The following is a 24,569-nucleotide window of genomic DNA, read 5'->3' as shown; positions in this document are numbered from 1 at the left end:
GCAGATTTAATTTAAATGAGTACTTTGTGTCCATTTTCACAGAAGAGGAAGATGACAGAAGCCAAGGGAACCTAAAAATAAGTCATATGGAGGAAGCTATAGATTTGTCAGTTTAATGTCAGTTGTTGGGAAGTTACTGGAATTAATTATCAGGGACATAATGACTAGATACTTGGACAAGTATGAGCTGATCAATGAAAGTCAAGGTGGATATCTGTAGAGCAAGTCATGTCTGGCTAAGCTGGTTGAAAGTTTTGGGCAAGTCACTAGCCTTGGGACAGGAAAGTGCCGAGGAATATCATCCTGTTACAGTCTCAGCAGAGACAAATAACTTTATAAAATAAATTCAAATTTCGACTGAAGAGTTGGAAGGATGACAGATTTTAAGACTTTTATTATAACAAACAAGCTAAAAGCAACATTGGCTAAACACTAAAATTATCAAAATACAGCAGCTGCTGGTAGTCTTGTGGCACAGTGGATAATGTCCCTGCCTCTGAGCTGGAAGCTCCAGGTTCAAGTCCTACCCCAGGATTTGATGGCCAAGGAAGGTGCATTCATAATGCGGCCAAAGTATCAAGCTGCAAAATCCTTCCAACACACCAATGGCAGGTGGTAAATATGGGAGAGACTCTGGGTCAGCTATACTTGATATGGAGTGGCACCCCTTAAGCTGTGAGCCCTTGGCAACAGACTAGAGACCTGATCCAGGAATAATTAGCTATGGAACAGATGAAAGTCTGCCTTAGCGCACCACTAAGAGTGGGACGAAAATTGGAATTGAGCTGCAGATGTTGGAATCTGTAACAAGAACAGAGAAAAATGCAAAAACTCAACAGGTCTGGCAGCAACTGCGAGGAGAGCAAGTAGAGTCAACGTTCTGAGTCCTTTCGGCTCTTTGGCAGAATTGAAGGGAAGGAGAATGTGTCAGATATTAACATGTGAGAGATTGCAACAAAATGTAGCAACTTCAAGAACAAAAGACAGATAGCCTGGTGTGGGAGGGGGGGAGTTGCACTGATGTATGGAATATGTTTTAAAAAGGGTTTAAGATGGAGGAGGAAGATCACAATCTAAAGTTGCTGAACTCAACATTGAGTCCTGAGGGCTGCAATGTGCCCAACTGGAAGATTGCGCCAGGCTTCACTGGAGCATTGCAGCAGGTCAAGGACGGACATGTGGGCACGTAAGAAAGGTGCTGAGTTAAAATGGTACACAACAGGAAAGTTGGTGTCATGTTTGTGGACTGAGCAAAACCATTTTCCAAAGTGATCACCCAGTGTAGTACTGAGGGAGTGCTGTGGGGGGATTGTCCTTTTTTGAGAAGTCAAGCCACCTGCTTTGGTAGATTTAAAAATCCCTTGACACTATTTTGAAAATGAGTAGGAGAATTATCTCTACTGTCTTCACCAATATTTATCCCTCAGTCAACATCACAAAAACAATCGCTTATCTGGTCATTATCACATTGCAGTTTGTGGGAGTTTAGCTGTGTTTCCTACGTTACAGCTACACTTGGAAATGAAAGTACTTCATTAGCTGTAATGTGCTTTGAGCCACCTGATGGTTGTGAAATTAGGCTTTATATAGTGCAGATGACAGAGTGTTTTTTAAAACAAGTTGCCTTTTCACACCATTGGAAAAATTAATCATGTAGAAAGTAAATTTAAGGCACAACACAAACAGAAAATGCTGGACAAACTCAGCTGGTCTGGCAGCGTCTGTGGAGAGAGAAACAGAGTTAACGGGCCCGATTTCACCATCGTGTTGTGCCTGTTTTCGGGCACAAATATTTTGTAAAGAAGGGCGTGAGGCGAGTAGCGTGATCCATGCCTGCCTCCGCACTGGCTCCCCCTTTACAAAGGCTCGAAAATGGCCATAATCGGGAATGCGCCCGAAATGGGCGTGACAGCCATTTAAATGCATTTGCATGCATGTAAATTGACTTAATGGGCTGCACGCCCAACTTCACCGACACTTCCCCCTTTACCATCGCCCATCCAGAATTGGCACGAAACAGATATGCTCTACAAAAGTCAGATTGAGGTGCTCTGTCAGTGAGGGTTAGTGAGGAGGTAAGTGCCGAGCTTCCGACGGCTCTGTGTTTGAGATCAGTGGGGGGCAGGGGGAAGGTGGGTCCGCTGCCACTCTGCTTGAGATCGGTGGGGGGAAGGAGGGGGTAGGGTCCCACGATCGGGTGGGTGGGGGGGGTAAGAGGGTCAGTAATGTTGTGGGGGTGGGCCAATGTCTGTTGGGGTTGGGGGAGGCATTATCCGGCCCGGGAGGGATGTGGCAGGTGAGCCGCATTCTAACATTTTTTTTTGCGCATGTGCAGTTGGAGGCTCGGATCGGAGCTGCAGGATTTTGGGCGCATTAAGCCCCGCCCACAGGCTTGTGCAGCATGATTCGGACTCGCTGATATTTTTGCAGGCAGACTGCGTATGGGGCACCGGAGAACGAGTCTAAAAATCGGATCTGAAACTCTCCCAATTTCAAGCCCGCCCAGCATTTAGAATCAAAATGGTAAAATAGGGCCCAACATTTCGATTCTGTATGACTCTTCTTCAGTGTTAAAGAGAGGGAGAAGTGTGATAGATTATTTATCATGTGACCATAGTCAAAGAGACAGATGGAAATCCTGTCGGAGAGAAGAGAAGCACTTCTACACGTTTGGCATCCCTGGAAGAAAAATGGCAGTGAATTAAATTCTAAAATAAAAGCAAAAACTGCGGATGGTAGAATCCGAAATAAAAAACAGAAAATGCTGGAAAAGCTCAGCAGGTCTGGCAGCATCTGTGAAGAGAGAAAACAGAGTTAACATTTCAAGTCTGTGTGCCTCTTGAGCTTGGAGGCCGGAATATACACACATGGTAGAGATGTGGGATATGCAAAAGGAAATAGATGGATGATGACTAATATCAATTTATTGAGCACATTTCAATGGTGCTGGTCTAGAAGGAAGAAAAACTTACGCAATTCACTGATAATGTTACATTATGAATTTTACATGCAGGTTTCATTACAATCATTTTATTTTGAACAGTGTTCTCGGAACCCCAGCTTGGTGAACTCTTGTTATGCCTAATGGTTTTAGTTTAGTTTATTTATTAGTGTCACAAGTAGGCTTACATTAACACTGCAATGAAGTTACTGTGAAAATCCCCTAGTCGCCACACTCCAGCGCCTGTTCGGGTACACCGAGGAAGATTTTAGCATGGCCAATGCACCTAAGCAGCACGTCTTTCAGACTGTGGGAGGAATCCGGAGCACCCGGAGGAAACCCATACAGACACTGGGAGAACGTACAGACTCTGCACAGACAGTGACCCAAGGCTAGAATTGAACTCGGGTTCCTGGTGCGGTGAAGCAGCAGTGCTGATCCGTGCCACCCAATATTGTTAACTGTAGCTCGTTTATCTCTGTGAGGAATTTCATTTACTGCTAGCCTGTTGATTGCTCTGTCAATTTATTTTCAACCCTGTGAATAGGATTAACAAACAGAGTGTGAAATTATACAATTAAAGGACAGAGAGACCTGCAGACAACTCAGAGAGAAGAGCAGGGCGATAACATTGTGTGAATTGCAACCATCTTCTTGATAGGGTTTGTTACAGCGAATACATGCGGTTAAAATGGGAATTGCTTTTTTTGTGTGCAGTCCATTATTCTTCTTAGATCGATTTTTGCCAGTCCAACAAGGGAAGAAACAATGTTTGACTTAGTCTTGGGAAGCAAAATTTGACAAATGACTAGTATGAGACTGAGAAAAGAATTGGGAAAATAGCAAAAGCGAGGTCCAGGGTGAAACTAGATTAGGATAACAAAGGATCAAATATGAAGGTGCTGGAATAAAAAAGGCAACCATTCCTGAACCAGAGGGTGTCAGGACCAGATTAATGGGGCAGAAACAGGGCAACAGATCAATTGGGAGGAACTTCAAATATGAGATATGCAGAGTGGAAAATTAATAATTCCTATATAGTGAATAGGGAGGACATTAAAGGAATGGTTAATGAAGGACTTGAGGTACTGGTATTATTTACATCAGAACAATAAAAACTAAGATGAAAACGGTGATGCTTTAAAATAGTATGTAGGTAAGACCGACCAAGTCTTGTGTGACTCGGGTCCATATTAACAAACTAGGTATCAGGCAGTCATAGATCTGCTTCTTTGCATACTGTGATTGATTGTCACCTGACTTTCTGCCTTGAAACTTGATGGGTACAGTCTTCCCTGAATTGCACAGTGAAAAGCTATGTGAAACTCGCCAACTCCACAGATGCCTTTCCACAGTTATTTAATGGCAGTCTGTGCAATTTCAGAGTGTTGGCGAGGATCACACAGCCAGCTGAAGGATTGGGGCCTAAACACACCAGCAAAGCAGGGAATCTGAAATTGGGGTGTCCTTTTTAAAGTTAAATTTATGCTCCCTTTCCCACCAGAACAGACATCGTAACACCCTTACAGACTTCAAAAACCTCCCTGTGAGTAAGAGGAACACCCCCCAACTCCCACATGCAGAAGAGGACCCACCCATATGCACTCCCCTCATGAAAAAGGGGAAACCTCTCACAAATGCAGTAGGGGAATCCCCCAACAGAGGAGCGTAACAGGTAACACCCCCCTCCCCCGACAATGCCAGGGGACAAAGCTCAAGCATGACCTCAATCCCTGGGGGCTACAGGCACCCCGGCATGGTCATCACAACCAGTTTTTGTTTTTGAAAACCAGTAATGATTTGCATTGGCATGATGTCATGGGTGGAAATTATGGGGTCAAGCCCAGTAATTATATGATAATTTAGGGCGTGAACCTGATTGCATCACTGGCAACGTGGAGGGGGAAGGGATGGGGAACATCTCAAACTGAGATCTCACCAGCGCAAATCCCATTTTTGGCCACACTGAAGATTTAGTGGTCATTATGGGATTTGCGCCTGTGGCTAACACGGCCGCTCGATTGCACCTGATATGTTTTGCATTGTGATGTATTTTGTTTGTTGGTGTTTGCTGTAAAGCTGTATTCTCAAAAGTAACAAGCTTTTGAAGTGTAATCAATTTAATGGAAGAAATGAGTGCAAAGTGAAGGAAATTAGTATTAGTCAGGAAGTGGTGTTGGAGAAATTGATGGGATTGAAAGTTCTTTAGATTTCTGGCACTTGTTTCCTTGCTGCTTATTCCATTGTGTGGCTTTTCTTCTAGCAAAGCTGTAAGAGATATTCCCCCCCCCCCCCTCCCTGCTCAGCTCCTACTTCTGACCGAGCAGAGAGAGAAAGAGAACTGTTCTCTCACTAGCTTCCCAGCTCCATTTGCAATGAATTCAGCTAAAACACAATCATAAGATCTGTCTCTCCTAAAGTGGGCCCTGGTTGCTCAGTAACATCTTATTATTTCCCTAAGCTCGGGTTTACTTTTCCAGTCATAATCTGCCTCAGCACAATATAGTCGTAGTATAAACTGAAACTCAAAAAAACCCCATACATGCAAATGTCTTCATTTAACGCATCTAACTAGAGTTGTACCCTTTCTTATACAAAACACTAAATTAAACCCACTTAAATCTATAACTTACTTCTAATATTTAACAATACAAATATAGTTACTTACACCTACCTCTGTTTCCTGACACTAATTAAACAGCCACCACCTGAAAAATTAAAGTGAGGTGAGCTGGTTAAACAGTGGTGGGCTCACCCCTGAAATCTATGTGAAGGATGTGGCTTCAACTTTTAACCCATCCCATGGAGTTAGATTGCAGATCAGTCCTGATCTCATTCAATGGTGGAGCAGACTCAAAGGGCTGTTCCTAGGTTTTATGTTCCTACTCTCAGTGCACCACGATGTAAACCTTGGATCCCATGGACCTCTTGAGTTTGGCTAATCTAACCATTGAAGCCCACCAACTCATTGCTACTTGTATTTCTATTTCTCACTGTCTTGTTTTGTGAGCTTAGGGAAGGTGATTCTTCATGCTAAGCCTCACTGGTGAATCCATTCTAAATCAGAAGACCAAGATCTTTAAGCCTGAAATTTATGAAAAATATTGGGAACATGGATTTAAATTTAACACCAGGACTCCAGGGCTAGATAGGTGTCACAAGCATTAGTCCTCACTGAAATGGAGGTAAACAACGCCGCTTCTGAAAGACTCTGGTTAGATGTGACCTTCTCTGGGAGCTCTTCACTTTCTCCTTCTTGCAGAAACATATTGTGCTCTGCATGCCCTCCTCATTATCCCAGTCATGCTCATTTCCCAGAGGAAGCCTGACCAGGCCAAGGGTGTCTGGAAACAGTTTGTTTCAGCACACATCCTTTAGCTAAACAGAAAGCTACTTCAGCATTGGCCAGTCCACTTCCTTTACACTCTTTGAAACTTAAGCCAAGTGTAGATAAGTCCCGATAACATGTAGAATTACATGAGTAACCACAGTAAATAACTAACCAATAACATGGTTCATGCCCCTTTTAAACAGTGTCGTAGAGTGTGCCTTTATTCCACACATTTTCTTCAACAGTGTAACATTCAGGGAGGACATTGGCTGCAGCATGCAATTGGACACTGTCATCAAATCAGCTTTGGCCTCTGATTCACATCATTATCTATTTGCTCTGCATGTTGCTGGTGAGTAATTGGGTGCACAAACTCCTTCATCAAGGTGGTGTTCTGCACACTCCTAGTCAGAAATTTGCACATGCATCTCGGACTCCAATTTTGAGATTTAGCTGGCTGTGCAGCATCTAAAAACTGGGCATTGCCCATCCCATTTCAACTAGATATCTCAACGATTATAATTTCCTCCCAGAACATGGAGTTGAGAGACAGAATGGCATTCTCTGCAACTTCTATAAAGGCTCCCAGTCACGTTAGGCCCCATCATTATTTGGTTTGATTTATTATTGTCACGTGTATTAACATACAGTGAAAAGTATTGTTTCTTGCGCGCTATACAGACAAAACATATTGTTCAAAGAGAAGGAAACGAGAGAGTGCAGAATGCAGTGTTACAATCATAGCTAGGGTGTAGAGAAAGATCAACTTAATGCAAGGTAAGTCCATTCAAAAGTCTGACAGCAAAAGGGAAGAAGCTGCTCTTGAGTCGGTTGGTATGTGACCTCAGACTTTTGTATCTTCTTTCCAAAGGAAGAAGGTGGAAGAGAGAATGTCCGGGGTGCGTGGGGTCCTTAATTATGCTGGCTGTTTTGCCGAGGCAGCGGGAAGTGTAGACAGAGTCAATGGATGGGAGGCTGGTTTGAGTGATGAATTGGGCTACATTCACGAACTTTTGTAGTTCCTTGCGGTCTTGGGCAGAGCAGGAGCCATACCAAGCTGTGATACAACCAGAAAGAATGCTTTCTATGGTGCATCTGTGAAAATTGGTGAGAGTCGTAGCTGACATGTCAAATTTCCTTAGTCTTCTGAGAAAATAGAGGCGTTGGTGGGCTTTCTTAACTATAGTGTCAGCATGGGGGAACCAGGACAGGTTGTTGGTGATCTGGACACATAAAAACTTGAAGCTCTCGACTCTTTCTACTTCATCCCCATTGATGTAGACAGGGGAATGTTCTCCTCTATGCTTCCTGAAGTCGATGACAATCTCCTTTGTTTTGTTGACATTGAGGGAGAGATTATTGTTGCCGCACCAGTTCACCAGATTCTCTACCTCATTCCTGTGCTCTGTCTTGTCATTGTTTGAGATCCAACCCACTATGGTGGTGTCGTCAGCAAACTTGAAAATCGAATTGGAGGGGAATTTGGCCGCACAGTCATAGGTGTATAAGGAGTATAATAGGGAGCTGAGAACACAGCCTTGTGGGGCACCGGTGTTGAGGGTGATCGTGGAGGAGGTGTTGTTGCCTATCCTTACTGATTGTGGTCTGTGAGTTAGGAAGTTCAGGATCCAGTCGCAGAGGGAGGAGCCGAGGCCCAGGCCATGGAGTTTGGAGATGAGTTTCGTGGGAACAATAGTGTTGAAAGCTGAGCTATAGTCAATAAATAGGAGTCTGACGTAGGTGTCCTTGTTATCTAGGTGTTCCAGGGCTGGGTGCAGGGCCAGGGAAATGGCATCTGCTGTGGACCTGTTGCGGCGGTAGGCAAACTGTAGTGGATCCAGGTAGTCCGGGAGGCTGGAATTGATTTGTGCCATGACTAATCTTTCAGAAGCACTTCATAATGATGGATGTCAGAGCCACTGGCCGATAGTCATTAAGGCACGCTGCTTGGTTTCTCTTAGGTACCGATCTTCTTGAAGCAGATAGGGACCTCAACTGTTGTAAAGAGAGGGTGAAGATGTCTGTGAACACCTCCGCCAGCTGATCCACGCAGGATCTGAGTGCACGTCCGGGTACCCCATCCGGGCCAGTTGCTTTCCATGGGTTGACCTTCAAGAAAGCTGCTCTGACATCTGCAATGGTGACCCCAGATACAGGTTCATCCACGGCTTCCAGGGTGGAGGGCATGCTCTTGCTGACCTTTTGCTCAAAACGGACGTAGAATGCATTGAGCTCATCAGGGGTGGGTGCGTTGGAACCAGCAATTTTACATGCCTTCATCTTGTAGCCTGTTATGCCTTGCAGACCTTGCCATAGTCGGTGGGGGTCGGTGTGGCTAGCCTGGGACTCGAGCTTGGAGTCACTCGTCTATTTGGCAAAGACTTTGCTGCATCCAAAAAATTGATAACCTGATTAAACTGTAAATATTTTAGTGCATAGTCAGTGAATATTAAATCCAGCCTGTGATTTTTGATAGATTGGAAAAGGATTTGGGATCTGAAGGGTTAAAGTGTTAGCGGTGTAATATCAGAAGCTTGCAAAACAAGGGGAAGTTATTTAAAACAAGTCATGTGAACAGTTTCGTTCTGAGCAATTATAAAGCTGTAACAAAGCCTCAGTTTTTTTTTATTGGATGTTGACTTATCGGGCAATGAACATGTTTAAATAGCACAGAGAGGAGACGCTTTCATTAGATCCATATATCGGAATTATTGGCTGCTGTTGGCAAGAATTGATACTTAATAAATAAACTGGGGCCAAGAGTAACATCTGTATTGAGATCCAATTCTCATTAATCCCCCATTGGTAGGAAGAACCCAGATTGCAGAACTGCTTAAATCTGGTAAGTGCAATTTGCCGATTTTGTTCACCCGTTTGGGTTTCATCTGGCACTGTTTTGTCAAAGATTTCAAGAAGTCCTACAACTTCATTAAGGAGGACTTGCTTAAATTTAGTGAGTGCTTTAGTCTGAAACCATTGAGTTGCTTAGTTTCATATGATAAACTGAGCAAAGAACAGTACAGCACAGGAACAGGCCTTTGGCCCACCAAGTCTGTGCCGACACAGATGCCTCTCTAATCTAAATCTTCATGCCTTTATGTGGTCCATATCCCTCTATTTGCTGCCTATTCATGTACCTATCCAGATGCTCTTGAACGTTGTTATGGAACCTGCTCCCACTACCTTCTCCAGCAGCGCATTCCAGGCATTCACCTCTGTGTGAAAAACTTGCCCCTTATATCTCTTTTAAATTTTCTGCTTCACACTCTCAACCTATGCCCCCGAGTAATTCGACCCTGGGAAAAAGACTCTAACTATCCATTCTATCCAAGTCTGTCATAATCTTTTAAACCTCTATCAGGTCTCCCTCAACCTCCAATGCTCCAATGAAAACAATCCAAGTTTGTTCAACCTTTCTTCATAGTCCATATTTTCCAAACCAGGTAACATCCTGGTAAATCTCTTCTGCACCCTTTCCAATACAACAAGATCCTTCTGGTAGTGTGGTGACCAGAATTGTACACAATGCTTCAAATGCGGCCTAACCAAAGTCTTATACAACTGCAACATGATGTTCCAATTCCTATACTCAACGCCCCAACCGATGAAGGCCAGCATGCCATATGCCTTCTTGACAACCTTGTCCACCTGAGTTGCCACCTTCAGGGAATTGTGGATCTGCACACCTAGACCCCTTTGTATGCTAATATCTCTAAGGGCTCTACCATTTACTGTATACTTTCCTTCTGTGATAGACCTTCCAAATTGCACCACCTCACATTTATCCGGGTTAAATTCCATCTGCCATCTTTTGGCCCAGGTCTCTGGCTGATTTATATCTTGCTGTTTCCTCTGACAATCCTCCTCATTATCCGCTACTCCCCCAATTTTTGTATCACCTGCGAATTTATTTGTAAGACTACCTTGATTTTCCTGCAAATCATTTGCTGCAGAGTCTAATGCAGTAAGTGTTTTTGCTCTTGCCCCATCTATTTGATGCATTTTCTGCTCTGGGGCAATGGTTACTTTGGCTGAAATCTGGTGCTGACTATTTAAGTTCGGCAGGACAATGATGTAATTGCACGAAAGAACATTAGATAGAAACATAGAAAACTACAGCACAAAACAGGCCCTTCGGGCCCACAAGTTGTGCCGAACATATCCCTACCTTTTAGGCCTATCTATAACCCTCCATCCTATTAAGTCCCATGTACTCATCCAGGAGTTTCTTAAAAGATCCTATTGAGTTTGCCTCCACCACCACTGACGGCAGCCGATTCCACTTGCCCACCACCCTCTGTGTGAAAAACTTCCCCCGAACATTTCCCCTGTACCTACCCCCCAGCACCTTAAACCTGTGTCCTCTCGTAGCAGCCATTTCCACCCTGGGAAAAAGCCTCTGAGAGTCCACCCGATCTATGCCTCTCAACATCTTTTGGTTTAGTATGCTCAAGAATACTCAGCATGGCTTTGTCAAGGGCAGACCGTGCCTTACGAGCCTGGTGGAGTTCTTCGAAAATGTGACTAAACACATTGACGAAGGGAAGGCGGTAGATGTGGTTTATATGGATTTTAGCAAGGCGTTTGATAAGGTCCCCCATGCAAGGCTTCTAGAAAAAGTGAGAGGGCATGGGATTCAATGGGCTGCTGCCCGGTGGATCCAGAGCTGGCTTGCCCAAAGGAGGCAGAGAGTGGGTATAGATGGGTCTTTTTCTAAATGGAGGTCGGTCACCAGTGGTGTGCCCCAGGGATCTGTTCTGGGACCCTTGCTGTTTGTCATTTTCATAAATGACCTGGATGAGGAAGCGGAGGGATGGGTTGGTAAGTTTGCCAATGACACGAAGGTTGGTGGGGTTGTGGATAGTCTGGAGGGATGTCAGAAGTTACAGAGGGACATAGATAGGATGCAAGACTGGGCGGACAAGTGGCAGATGAACTTCAACCCAGATAAATGCGTCGTGGTCCATTTTGGTAGGTCAAATGGGATGAAGGAGTACAATATAAAGGGAAAGACTCTTAGTACGGTAGAGGATCAGAAGGACCTTGGGGTCCGGGTCCATAGGACTCTAAAATCAGCCCCGCAGGTGGAGGAGGTGGTTAAGAAGGCGTATGGTGTGCTGGCCTTTATCAATCGAGGGACTGAGTTTAGGAGTCCGGGGATAATGATGCAGCTATATAAGACCCTCGTCAGACCCCACTTGGAGTACTGTGCTCAGTTCTGGTCGCCTCACTATAGGAAGGATGTGGAAAAGATTGAAAGGGTGCAGAGGAGATTTACACGGATGTTGCCTGGATTGAGTAACATGCCTTATGAGGATAGGCTGAGGGAGCTCGGTCTTTTCTCCTTGGGGAGACGAAGGATGAGAGGAGACCTAATAGAGGTGTATAAGATGTTGAGAGGCATAGATCGGGTGGACTCTCAGAGGCTTTTTCCCAGGGTGGAAATGGCTGCTACGAGAGGACACAGGTTTAAGGTTCTGGGGGGTAGATACAGGGGAGATGTTAGGGGGAAGTTTTTCACACAGAGGGTGGTGGGCAAGTGGAATCGGCTGCCGTCAGTGGTGGTGGAGGCGAACTCAATAGGGTCTTTTAAGAGACTCCTGGATGAGTACATGGAGCTTAATAGGATGTAGGGTTATAGGTAGGTCTAGAAGGTAGGGATGTGTTCGGCACAACTTGTGGGCCGAAGGGCCTGTTTGTGCTGTAGTGTTTCTATGTTTCTATGTTTCTATACCTCTATTAGGTCTCCTCTCATCCTACGTCTCTCCAAGGAGAAAAGACCGAGCTCCCTCAGCCTATCCTCATAAGGCATTCCACTCAATCCAGGCAACATCCTTGTAAATCGCCTCTGCACCCTTTCAATCTTTTCCACATCCTTCCTGTAATGAGGTGACCAGAACTGAGCACAGTACTCCAAGTGGGGTCTGATGAGGGTTTTGTATAGCTGCATCATTATCCCCGGACTCCTAAACTCAATCCCTTGATTGATAAAGGCCAGCACACCATACGCCTTCTTAGCCACCTCCTCCACCTGCGGGGCTGATTTTAGAGTCCTATGGATCTGGACCCCAAGGTCCTTCTGATCCTCCACAGTACTAAGAGTCTTTCCCTTTATATTGTACTCCTTCATCCCATTTGACCTGCCAAAATGGACCACGACGCATTTATCTGGGTTGAAGTCCATCTGTCACTTCTCCTCCCAGCCTTGCATCCTATCTATGACCCTCTGTAACTTCTGACATCCCTCCAGACAATCCACAACCCACCAACCTTCGTGTCATCGGCAAACTTACCAACCCATCCCTCCACTTCCTCATCCAGGTCATTTATGAAAATGACAAACAGCAAGGGTCCCAGAACAGATCCCTGGGGCACACCACTGGTGACCGACCTCCATTTAGAAAAAGACCCATCTATACCCACTCTCTGCCTCCTTTGGGCAAGCCAGTTCTGGATCCACCGGGCAGCAGCCCCTTGGATGCCATGCCCTCTCACCTTTTCTAGAAGCCTTGCATGGGGGACCTTATCGAAGGCCTTGCTAAAATCCATATAAACCACATCTACCGCTTTCCCTTCGTCAATGTGTTTAGTCACATTTTCAAAGAACTCCACCAGGCTCGTAAGGCACGATCTGTCTTTGACAAAGCCATGCTGAGTATTCTTGAGCATACTAAACCTCTCCAAATGCTCATAAATCTTGTCCCTCAGGATCTTCTCCAGATTGACTCAAAAAAAATCAAAGTCCGCCCAGTTCACCTTCCACCATTCCAGCAGTGGCTTGATATCAAGATAACGGAGATCATAGAATCACTACAGTGAAGAAGGAAGCCTTTCTGCCCATCAAATCGGCACCAACTCTCCCTCGGAGCATCTTACTCAGGTCCATTCCTGCAGCCCCACGGATTTACCTCACCAATCCTCCTATCCTGCACATCTTGGGACACTAAGGATTAATTTAGCACGGCCAATCCACCTAATCTGTGCATCTTTGGACTGTGGGAAGAAACCAGATCACCCAGAGGAAACCCACACAGACGCAGGGAGAATGTGTAAACTCCACACAGACCCAAGGATGGAATTGAACCTGGGTCCCTGGCACTGTGAGGCAGCAGTGCTGACCACTGTGCCACCATGTCACTCTAAACAATTGACTTCTAATTCCAAGTTTTTTCATCTGTTGTGGTGGGATTCGAACCCAGGTCCCCAGAGCATTGTCTTGAGTTTCTGGATTACTGGTCCATTACGCCACCATCTCCCCAGTACCTTGGGATGTTAACTAACTGTGCTGATTAATTGCTGTCAGTTCATTTACAATGGACTCCGATATTCGGAAAGAAAATCTCAGTGGTGGAAAATGATGGGGACCATAGGTCCAAAGACACCTGATCTTCAAATGCTACACTTACACATGTCAGGTCACAAGTTACTCACCCCAGATATTATTAGCTGCATGAAAATTTGAAATTTTGTATGATATAACTGCAACGTTACCAGGAAAGAGCCAGGCAAGATGACTCACTAAAGTGTTGTCACAGACCTGTTGGGCTGAATGGCCTCCTTGTATGGTCTATTATGTAATAATATCTAATGCAGTACATGGTAAACTTCATTATGCTTCACTGAGTCTCCATGGAAAAAGTGGCCATTTTCATTTGCTAAATTCTTTTGTTAATAATTCGAAACATTTCATTCAAGCTGAGTGGATTCCTTTTTATTCATTTATGGGAAGTGGAGTTTGTTGGCTGGGCCAGTATTCCATCCCTAATTGCCCCTTGAGCTGAGTTGCTTGTTAAACCATTTCAAGAGACAACCACATTGCTGTGGATCTGGAGTCAAATATAGGTCGGACCAGGTGAAGACAGCAGATTTCCGTTCTTGAAGGGCATTAGGGAACCAGATAGGTTTTTACAACAATCAACACATGTTTAATAGTCCACAGTTTTAATGAATTGAAACTTCACCATCTGCCATGGTGGGATTCAAACTCATATCCCAGAGCCTGGGCATGGCAGGATGGGGCATGGACCCTGGAGGTAATTTTCAACTTGCTCCCCTGAATGGTAGAATGGACTGACTTAACTGCCAGGCAATCTATTTAATTTTTGTTCCACTGATTTATGAATGACATGAGCACAGTGTTTGATTCACTCAACAAAATTACTGCCCATTGGCCAAGTTGAAAATTACCAGCGACCAAATTCAAACCCTGGCAAGACTCACTCGGCCTTTCACTACTTGAGTGGATGAAGCAAACAGGGTGAGCCAGAGTCTGCAGGAACTGTGTTCAATGTCTGTTCAATATCACAGGCACCTTCTTTGGGCTATTGTATATACAAGGGGAGCTCAGAGCTGCCTTATGTCTCTCTCTGATTAACATAATAGAGTAAGTCCAGCTCTCCCTCACCAATTTTCAGGCAGGAACACAACATGAGAGACATTAGTTACAAATGATAAGCCCAACTCAATTAGCGCACTGAATGAGTGTGATGGGCAGTCTCTGATGATAGTGGGGGTGCATCATCAGCCACCACCCACCTCAGGTCAGGCAGCCTCCTGACAGTAAGATGTCCACTAAGATGCTGGCCCATCATTGTCCATCTCCTTCAGTGGGTGCTTGGAACTTGGAAGTGCTGCTCATCTGGATCATCAAAAAAATGTTATCCTTATGTGGTGGACCTCAATTGTGCCTTTGTCCTATTTGGACCACCGTTGTGTGTGTTTGTCATACCTGGACACATCCCCTTCCGGTTTGGTTCCTCCCCTCGGCACCTAGTATAAAGGTGGCTTTCTCCTCCCCCTTGTTCAGTCCAGGTCGGTTATTTGTTGGGATCTGCTCCAGATTCTGTTGTGAATAAAAGCCTACACTTGTATTGGCACACCGGTAGTCTTTCGCCTTATTGATAGCGCATCACCTTCTCAGCAAATGTGGCAGAGACTGCCATTTTGGATTAGGGCTCCTGATCAAACCAGGTCAGGCTTAACATTGAGTTGACCAGCATAATATAAAGATCATAAGATGATAAGAATTAGGTGCAATTGTAGGCCATTTGGCCCCTTGAGCCTGCTCCCCCATTCAGTAAGATCATAGTTCATCGGACGGTGGCCTTAACTCCACTTTGGTTAGCTCAATTGGCTGGACAGATGGTTCATAATGCAGAGTAATGCCTGGAGTGTGGGTTCAATTCCTGTACTGCCTGAGGTTATTCATGAAGGCCCCACTTTCTCAACCTAGCCGCTCACTTGAGGTGTAGTGATCTTCAGGTTAAATCAGCACCAGTCACAATGGTCATCTGAGGCCATGGTGACTTTACCTTGACCTTTAACTCCACTTTCCTGCCTGTCTCCCAAAATGCTTGATTCCCTTGTCAATCAAAAATCTGTCTAACTCAGCTTTGAATATATTCAATGACCCAGCTTCCACTACTCACCCAGGGGAGAATGTTCCAAACAAAAACAGCAAATGCTGGAGAAACTCAGTAGGTCTGACAGGATCTGTGGAGAATGACCCTTCATCAGGGCTCAAATGAAGGGTCGTCCAGACTCAAAATTTGGCTCTACTCGCTCTCCACAGATACTGTCAGACCTGCTGAGTTTCTCCAACATTTTCTGTTTTTATTTCCGATTCAAGCATCCACAGTATTTTGCCTTTATCTTAGAGAATATGCCAAAGACTAACAAGCCTCTAGGAGAAGAAATTCTCCTTAATTTCTGTCTTGAATGGGGGAACCCTTATTCTGAACCCATGCTCCCGAGATCAAGATTCTCCCACAAGGGGAAAGTTTCAACATGTACTGTGTCAAGACCCCTTCAAATCTTATATGTTTCACTGCGAGCATCACTTCTAAACTCCAATGAGCATAGGCCCAACCTTTCCTCACAAGGCAACCTCTTCACACCTGGAATCAGCCTGGTGAACCTCCCCTAAATTTTTCAAATGCAGGTTTTTTAAAAATCATGTGGGCATTGCTGCCGAGGCCAGCATTTATTGCCCATCCCTAGTTGCCCTTATATAAATCTCTTCTTAAGTAGTTGATGCGCTATCAATAAGGCGAAAGACTACCGATATACCAATATAAGTGTAGGCTTTTATTCACAACAGAATCAGGAGCAGATCCCAACAAATAGCCGACCTGGACTGAACAAGGGGGAGGAGACAGCCACCTTTATACTAGGTGCTGAGGGGAGGAACCAAACTGGAAGGGGATGTGTCCAGGTATGACAAACACACACAACGGTGGTCCATATAGGACAAAGGCACAACTGAGGTCCACCACAGTAGTAAGAGTAGAACTGTACTCAGTACCGTAGATACAGCCTCACCAGTGCCCTTAACAACTATAGCCAGACTTATCTACGTTTATGCTCCATCCCCCTTATAATTCATATACTAGAATACCCAGATTTCTTAATGGATCAGAGAATCCCTACAGTGTCGAAGGAGGCCATTCAGCCTATCGAGTCTGCACCGACTCTCCAACAGAGCACCTTACCCAGATCGTATCCCTGCAACCCCATGTATTTACCCTGCTAATTCCCCCTAACCTACACATCTTCGGACTGTGGGAGAAAATCAGAGCATCGAGAGGAAACCCATGCAGACACAGGGAGAACGTGCAAACTCCATACAGACAGTGACCCAAGCCGGAAATCGAACCTGGGTGCCTGATATTGTGAGGCAGCAGTGTTAATCACTGTGCCACACTTAACTCAGTGTTAATGCTGCCATATCGCATTCTGCAGTACCTCACCGAATCCTATTTTGATTTTCAATTCTTCCAGCCAGAGTGGATAAGCTCATATTTTCCCACATCATGCTCCATCTCTCAATTTTTTTCCTATTTTCTTATGAGACTGAAGGCAGCCACCCCAATTCTGCAGCCATACCTACAAAAGCTGCAAACTCTACCCACCAGAAGGACAAGGGCAGCAGGTGTAAGGGGCACACCAACACCTCTGAAACACTGTCCCAGTCACATGCCATTATAACCTTGAAATATACCACCATGCCCTCATTGTCACTGGGTCAAAATCCTTGAATTCCCTATGTACCAGCACTGTGGGAATACCTTCACCACGCAGGCCCCTTGCACCCGGAATTTGCTATATAATCATCGCTGGCAGGATTTGATTCCAATGATGGTGCAACATCTTTTAAGTGAGGAAGTTTGCATGTCATTTTTTAAGAAAAGGAAGTATGATATTAAATTGGGATGGGGATTCCCTCAGAGCTGCCTCCATTTCTCCATTGTAACCACTGCTCAGAATGTGGTGACCCTGTTTCAACACTTACAGCAAAATTACATGGGTGGATCGGGAGGTGTTCTAGAACGTTCCTTGCCCCAAGAATTTGAAAGGCATCAATTCCTAAAAGGGGAATGGAACCATTGTCACTCTAAAACAGGATACTGCTAAACCTTACTTAGTGGACGTACACAGAAACCTTAACAGCAAATGTGCAAATTCAATCCCTCCCTTACTCTAATTCTTTGCTGAAGGCAAGACGATCCTTTGGTGCCTCTCTCAACTTCAACTGTCAGTTTGGCTCATTTCTGAGTGCTCTGGGGTTCGGGTCAGAAGGTCATGGGTTCAAACCTCACTCCAAGGTTGACACCTCACTGAGGAATTAAGTGCTGCCTTGGTAAGGAGGTACTTTTCTTCAGATGTGATGCTAAACTATAGAGTTGTCCAACTGATCAGGTAACTGTTAAAAATCTCTTGACACAATTCGAAGAAGAGCCAGGAGTTGCCTGATCAACAAAAAAAACTTACCAGAGGCTGGAATTTTAAGCCTGGATGAGAAGGCCCAGAATTTGGCCATATTGGCCATGCCAGCATGCCAGTTCTTTGCCACCTTCCTGCCTCAGCACTTTCCTGGAGCTGGGGTTGGAAGGGAGAGGAGTGGCAGGGCCACATGCCCAGAAGTGGCAGCTTGTCAATCATAGAATCACAGAAACCCTAAAGTGCAGAAGGAGGCCATTCAGCCCATTGAGTCTGCACTGACAACAATCCCACCCCAAACCCTATTCCCACAGCCCCACACATTTACCCCACTAATCCCTCTAACCTACACATCTCAGGACACTAAGGGGCAATTCAGCATGGCCAATGCACCTAACCTGCACATCTTTGGATCAAACTCCTTTAAAGGCCAATCTGGGATAATTTCAAATTAACAAGTCTAAAAGGGACTTTCACCTTGAAGCACTGCCTCTTACTGACCTGAAAAGATCTGTTATAGGGTCTGGCAGAGGTGCTCATATTGACTCTGAGAGCCTGCCGCCCTCTGGCAATTAATTGACCAATTCAGGGAAAATCACTGCCAGTTGATTGTTTCTCACTGCAATGCAGGCTTATGACCTCCATTTGACCTTGACTTTGGAGTCTCAAAGCTCACTGGGAAAATGTCGCACCTGCTGTTTCTGGGATCTTGCTTTGTGCAAATGATTGCCATGCTTGCCAACAATAATACATTTAAAGGAATTGACGATCTGCACGATATAAATGCTTGTTCTTGCTTTCTTCCCACAGGGGTCCATTTGCATGGAATATTCAGGGAGGCAGTGGCATTATATTGTCACTGGACTAGTAACCTGGAGACAGAGGGTGGCCTAGCAAACCACTCAGTTCAAGGGCAATTAGGGATGGACAATAAATGTTGGCCCAGCCAGCAGTGCACACATCACCAAACGACTAAGAAAAACATTGCAGTTGGACCCAATATTATTGGGTATGGTAATTGGCTTCTCCTGATCCGCTCACTTGGCACAATATTTCTTTTTGCAAAAGTGGATCGAATTTGAGATTGCTGTGGAAACTGACCTTGATTGACTTTGTCTAAATTTGGGCAGCTTTGCTATCACATCTTGGTTGAGCAGTAATCCACCTTTTGAAACTTTAAGTCAGTTTAAAGGTTTCAGATGTCCCATGATCATAGAATTATAGAATCCCTACAGTGCAGAAGGAGGCCATTCAGCCCATCAAGTCTGCACCGACCCTATCCCCGGAACGCCACATATTTACCTTGCTAATCCCGCTGACACATGGGGCAATTTAGCATGGCCAAACAACCTAACCCGCACATCTTTGGACTGTGGGAGTTTGAACCCCTGGACATTACCCTGGGTCTCTGGATTACTAGCCCAATGACAATACCACTACATCACCAACTCCACTTACCCTTAAGTTTTAACACTGGAGGAGCAATTGCTGCCCCATGTTGATGACTTTGCACATCAATGGCCATTCCTTACATCTGGGCTTAAACAGCAAGAATTAGTGTGTGCTGTTCGACCAGGGGGACACCTGTATGGAGATTGATCTTGCCCAACATTTCAAAAGCGTCACTATTTATTCTTTGATATTTGGATCTTGAGGGTAATGTTCAGCAGGTGCTCCACCCACTCATTTAAGTGCTGCTACATTAGTTGGCATTCAGTGAAATTCTGGTTAATGCACACAAGTCTGTTGCCCATTGAGGTTTTGTTGGCAGAATGGGAGAAGCTCCAAAAAGATTCAAGGCCCCAGCCATGTTTTATCATTTGTGACTTTTGTGCTCCCCAGCTCCTGAATGTTCTCACCAAATTTCTTTATTCTCAATGTCACCCTGGAAGATCAAAAATTCTTACAGATACAAGTTGTGATATGCGATAGATTTTTGATGACTAATTTGTCATTGGCTTCCATTTGGCTAACAAACAGCTTTGTGTCTTAACAGCTCCCGTCATGTTAGCTGAAGGGTTCCTCACTGGGATTGGTTACAGCCATCATCAAAAGGAGTGCATCCACCAGGAGAACTGTGTCAACTCCAGGAGGAAACCCAACAGCAGGAATGGTTCTTGGGAAGAGCTCTTCAGCTCATTGGAACTCACAGAAAGTCTTGAACATGAACAGTGTAGCGCAGAAGAGAACAGTCAATCCTTGGGCGGCACCATTCACGAGCAGGGAGAATCACTCCACTTTCAAAGTGAAAAGGCAGCAGCAGACCTGAACACCAGGGTGCCCATGTTTGGAAGAAAGACCTCCAATACTTTAGACATCCCAAAGTCTGCCAGATGCAGTGAAAACGAATTGGATTTGTACCGATCGTGGTCCACCACTTGTCAGAGTTACACAGATTTACAGATTGGAGGAGATAATATTACACCCAACAGTCCTATTAACACGTGCTGCTTTATGGATCATGATTATGAAATCTGTGACTGGCCCACATTTCAGCTCAAGAACCAATCTGTGGGGCCGTTCATACCTGGCTCTTTGTACGAAGGCGGGCAACGTTCGGGAATGGATGCATTGTTTAACAGTGACAAAAGCATTGCTTTGTTGAAAGAACCATTATCCAATTCTGTGCTCAACAGATACATGGAGAACAAGATTACAGAACTTTACAAGCAGTACCTCGAGGACAACATGACAAAGTGCGCATCTCCAACAAAAATACTGGGCTCCCATTTCCTGATGACCAACATTGATCAAATCAGCCTGCAGATTTCTCATGAGAAAAATATGGAACCCACAAAAGCTAAGGATATTGTTCTAAACTGCCTTCTTAGTGTTGCATGCGCTACCAATTCATCTGATATCTGTACCCCAAACTTGCAGATATCAAGTCAGCAAACTGATAGGCCACAATTATGATTTTAAACTTGCTTATCAGCAGAATTGCAATCCAATTGATCTTTTGTTTGGAACAACTTTTGAAATCTGTCTAATTTAAATAGATGATTTGTCTGAAACTGTACCGTGCCATTCATTAAGTAATATCCACCCACAAATCTGCCTCTTAGCTCTAAGTACCGGAACCAAACTAAGCTGCTCAATGTGCAGATTAATGAGGAATGAATTCCCTTATATTGAAATTCATTTCAATGTATTGCACTGAATTGGATTTTTCAATGTGACTCATTTCCTACTGAATTAAATCAGCGTATTGCATAAAAACCTAAAATCAAGTGTTAGATATGTATGTTGAGCTTCAGACTTTGTCCCATTGTTCCAGTTCCAAAAAACCTGATGAGTAGAATTTTTATTAATTTTTGAAACAATACAGTGGATTATTAGTGGGCAAGTATTTAAAAAGAGTTTTTTTTTCCTGACAGATGGTTATTGCCCCATACTGGTTAACATGTTCAGAGTAACCAGAGATTATGGTTGTCAAAACAGTCCTGAAAACACAAATTGATGAACAGCGGGAATGCAGGACAGGGTGGAATGATGAATTCAGTTCAGCAGGTCAGATTGCAGTTCCCTTGAATTGAATGAACTTCCAGAGCATTACCTATAGCATGACAGAATCACAGAATGGCTACAGCACAGAAAGAGGCCATTCGGCTTGCTTTGTCTATGGAGGCTTTCCAAATGAGCCATACAAACATACGAAATAGGAGCAGAAGGAGGCCATGCGGCCCCTTGAGTCTATTCCGCCATTCAATAAAATCATGGCTAATCTGTTTGTATTGAGTTCCCCAAATGCCCCACAGTGCCATTTCCCCTTCTTCTCCCCATAGCCCTGCACATGCTTCCTTTTCAGATAATAATACAATTTGCTTGATTGAATCAACCTCCACCACGCAGTGCAAAACAGATCTTAACCACATGCTGTGTGAGAAAGTTTCTCCTCATGTCTCCATTGCTCCTTTTGCTGGTTACGTGAAATCTATGCTCTCTGTTTCACGATTATTCTACCAGTAGGGACAGTTTCTCCCTATCTGCTCTGTCTAGACCCCTCATGATTTTGAATACCTAAATCCAATCTCCTCGAAACCTTCCGTTCTCCAAGGAAAAAAGTCCCAAAATCTCCAATCTATCTACGTAACTGAAGTTCCACTTCCACGGAATCATGAATCTTTTCTGCACACTCGTGAATCTCGTGAATCTTTTCTGCACACAGATGGCTTTACATTTTTCCTATTTTGTGTTGCTCAGAACTGGACCCAGTCTTCCAGTTATGGTTGAACCATGGTTTAATGCAACCTTCTTGCTCTTGTGCTCCATGCTCCCATTAATAAAGCCTAAGATACTGGATGCTAACTGCGCTTTCAACCTGCCCTGCCACATTCAATGTCATGCATATATACACCTAGGTCCCTCTGCTCCTGTACCCTCTTTAGAATTTTAACCTATAGACCCTACAGAACAAGTTCAAGCTGACATTACAGGGGTGTTCAAGAATGCAGAATATCAAGAGAGATTTACCAGCAGATATGGGCTCCAGCCTGCAGCCTCCTTTATACCCAACATCACCATTTCACTCATTCAGGCCACCGGGATTTCCACTTCAGCCAGTACTAGGTTCAGTATATTTTGGATGTCAGAGATGGAGGTACTCATCTCCAAGGTGCAAGTGAGTCACTGGATAAATGCCTCCAGGGGATAGTAACATTGTGAACACAGTACTCATGCTTCATTACTTTAGGTCTACAGATTATTAGCCTCTCCAGATGGGATCTCTCCATTTGAAGTCCTACTTCCTTTAGTAAATGCTTATGGGCCACAACTCACATATTTTAAATCGCACAATCTTTTGTGTTAACTTTGTGAAAATATCTGACGTTTGATTGGAAAGCAGGCCCAGATGCATTTCCCCACCATATTTCTACCAAATCGTTGGAGATAATGGTCAAATCCTTCAACATTAATTGTTGCATATTTGGTGAAGTAGTCAATATGATTAATAAATGATTACCTGTTGCATTGGTGAAGTGCTTGTTTCTCCCACATATAAAGGGCCCTTTCTATGGCTAGACTATACAGTGCTTAGAGAATATTCTTAAACACAGTGTTTTCTGGGTAGGTACATCCATCATTAGATCCCAGAATCATTGAGATCGGACTGGGGAGAATTGTGTCTGGAGCAATACATAGCACAACTAAACTGAAAGAGGTGATGACACAGATCATGTGCCTGTGGAAATTGATCATAAAATAACTTGAACTTGGACTTCCAGTGGCAATCCTTTCAGAGACCAATAGCAAATTCCGGGAGACTCCTGAGTAAAACAAGAGGGTTGGCATTGCTGATGATGGGTAAAATTATCATAAAGAAAATTTAAGAATGAGGGAGGAGAAATTCAACTCACAACAGGCTATTTTTCACCTAAACCACATGGTTAGTCTTTGGAAATTAGGAGACGGAGGCACATTTGATACCTGGATGATGTAATATTAAGACCTGTAAGGGGGAAGGCAGCCTGACTGCCAGAGTCTGGTAATAAGCTGCTTATCTATGCAAATTAGGTTCTATACCACGTGTAGAATCATAGAATCCCTACAGTACAGAAGGAGGTCATTCGGCCCATCAAGTCTGTACTGACCACAATCCCAATCAGGCCCTATTCTCGTAACAGTACACATTTATCCAACTAATCCCCCATACACTAGGGTCAATTTAGCATGGCAAATCAACCTAACCTGCACAACTTTGGACTGTGGAAGGATACCTGAGCACCCAGAGGAAACCCATGCCGACAATGGGAGAACGAGCAAACTCCATACAGTGACCGAGGCGAGAATTGAACCTGGGTCCTTGGCGCTGTGAGGCAGCAGTGCTAACCACTGTGCCACCGTGCCGCCCATGGGACACTGACTGCATGATTTCAGGTACAAGTAAGTGGAATTTGCATGGTACCAAGAGTTGAATGATCAAAAGCAATGGTTGGATATTACTCAATGCCGGCTTCCTCGACCCTGGGATCACTTCACATTACCCTCACCCTTACTTGCAGGTCATCGCCGCATGAGAGCTGACCTATGACTGACTAGCTGCATGGGTATGACATCCATTGTATGCCCACAAGTCTAAGTTCTCAAGCTCTCATCTAGCAAGATCAAATGTAATCATTTTAGTGGCTATCATTCCTTTTATACCCAAAACCACTCCATGATTGACTCTTCAGTCAATGTTTCATACGACTCATGGGCCAGAATTTTATGCTCCCCCTAATGCGGTTCTGAGATGGGGGTGGTGGTGGGTGAGGAGTAAACTTGAATGGACTGGATTCCTCCAGGGAAATTGCCCACCCAAACCCACATGTCAATTGACACTTGGGCAGGCAGGACCTCAGGTGGGAAACCTGCCCATTCACCTATTAAACGGCCACCTATTGGCCTCTTCCTGCCCAGCCTCAATGTTTAGGCTGGTGAGAGCAAGTGCAGCTAAGGTGGGATAGTGACATTAAGGGAGCGATCTTACCAAAAAAATTCTAAGTCCAGGATGGGTGTGAAAACGGGAGGGTTTCAGATCTGTTTTTTGGACGAATTTGAAAATGCTATCACATGCACTCAGTGCATTAAAAAACTAGC

The 24,569-nt window shown here is 44.5% G+C and overlaps 1 protein-coding gene across 1 annotated transcript; it reads left to right on the top strand.

Annotated features, from left to right (window-relative positions):
* The first annotated feature begins 8,899 nt into the window (after nt 1-8,899).
* LOC144492346 (TLR adapter interacting with SLC15A4 on the lysosome-like) lies at nt 8,900-22,959 on the top strand. The gene is made up of 2 exons (XM_078210342.1): nt 8,900-9,114; nt 19,987-22,959. The coding sequence occupies exon 2, from the start codon at nt 19,995-19,997 to the stop codon at nt 20,904-20,906; it is 912 nt and encodes a 303-aa protein (XP_078066468.1). The 5' UTR covers nt 8,900-9,114; nt 19,987-19,994; the 3' UTR covers nt 20,907-22,959.
* The last annotated feature ends 1,610 nt before the right edge of the window (nt 22,960-24,569 follow it).

This window comes from Mustelus asterias, chromosome 4, assembly GCF_964213995.1.
Source record: "Mustelus asterias chromosome 4, sMusAst1.hap1.1, whole genome shotgun sequence".
NCBI classification, from domain to species: Eukaryota; Metazoa; Chordata; class Chondrichthyes; order Carcharhiniformes; family Triakidae; genus Mustelus; species Mustelus asterias.
This window is presented reverse-complemented; position numbering and strand designations above follow the sequence as displayed.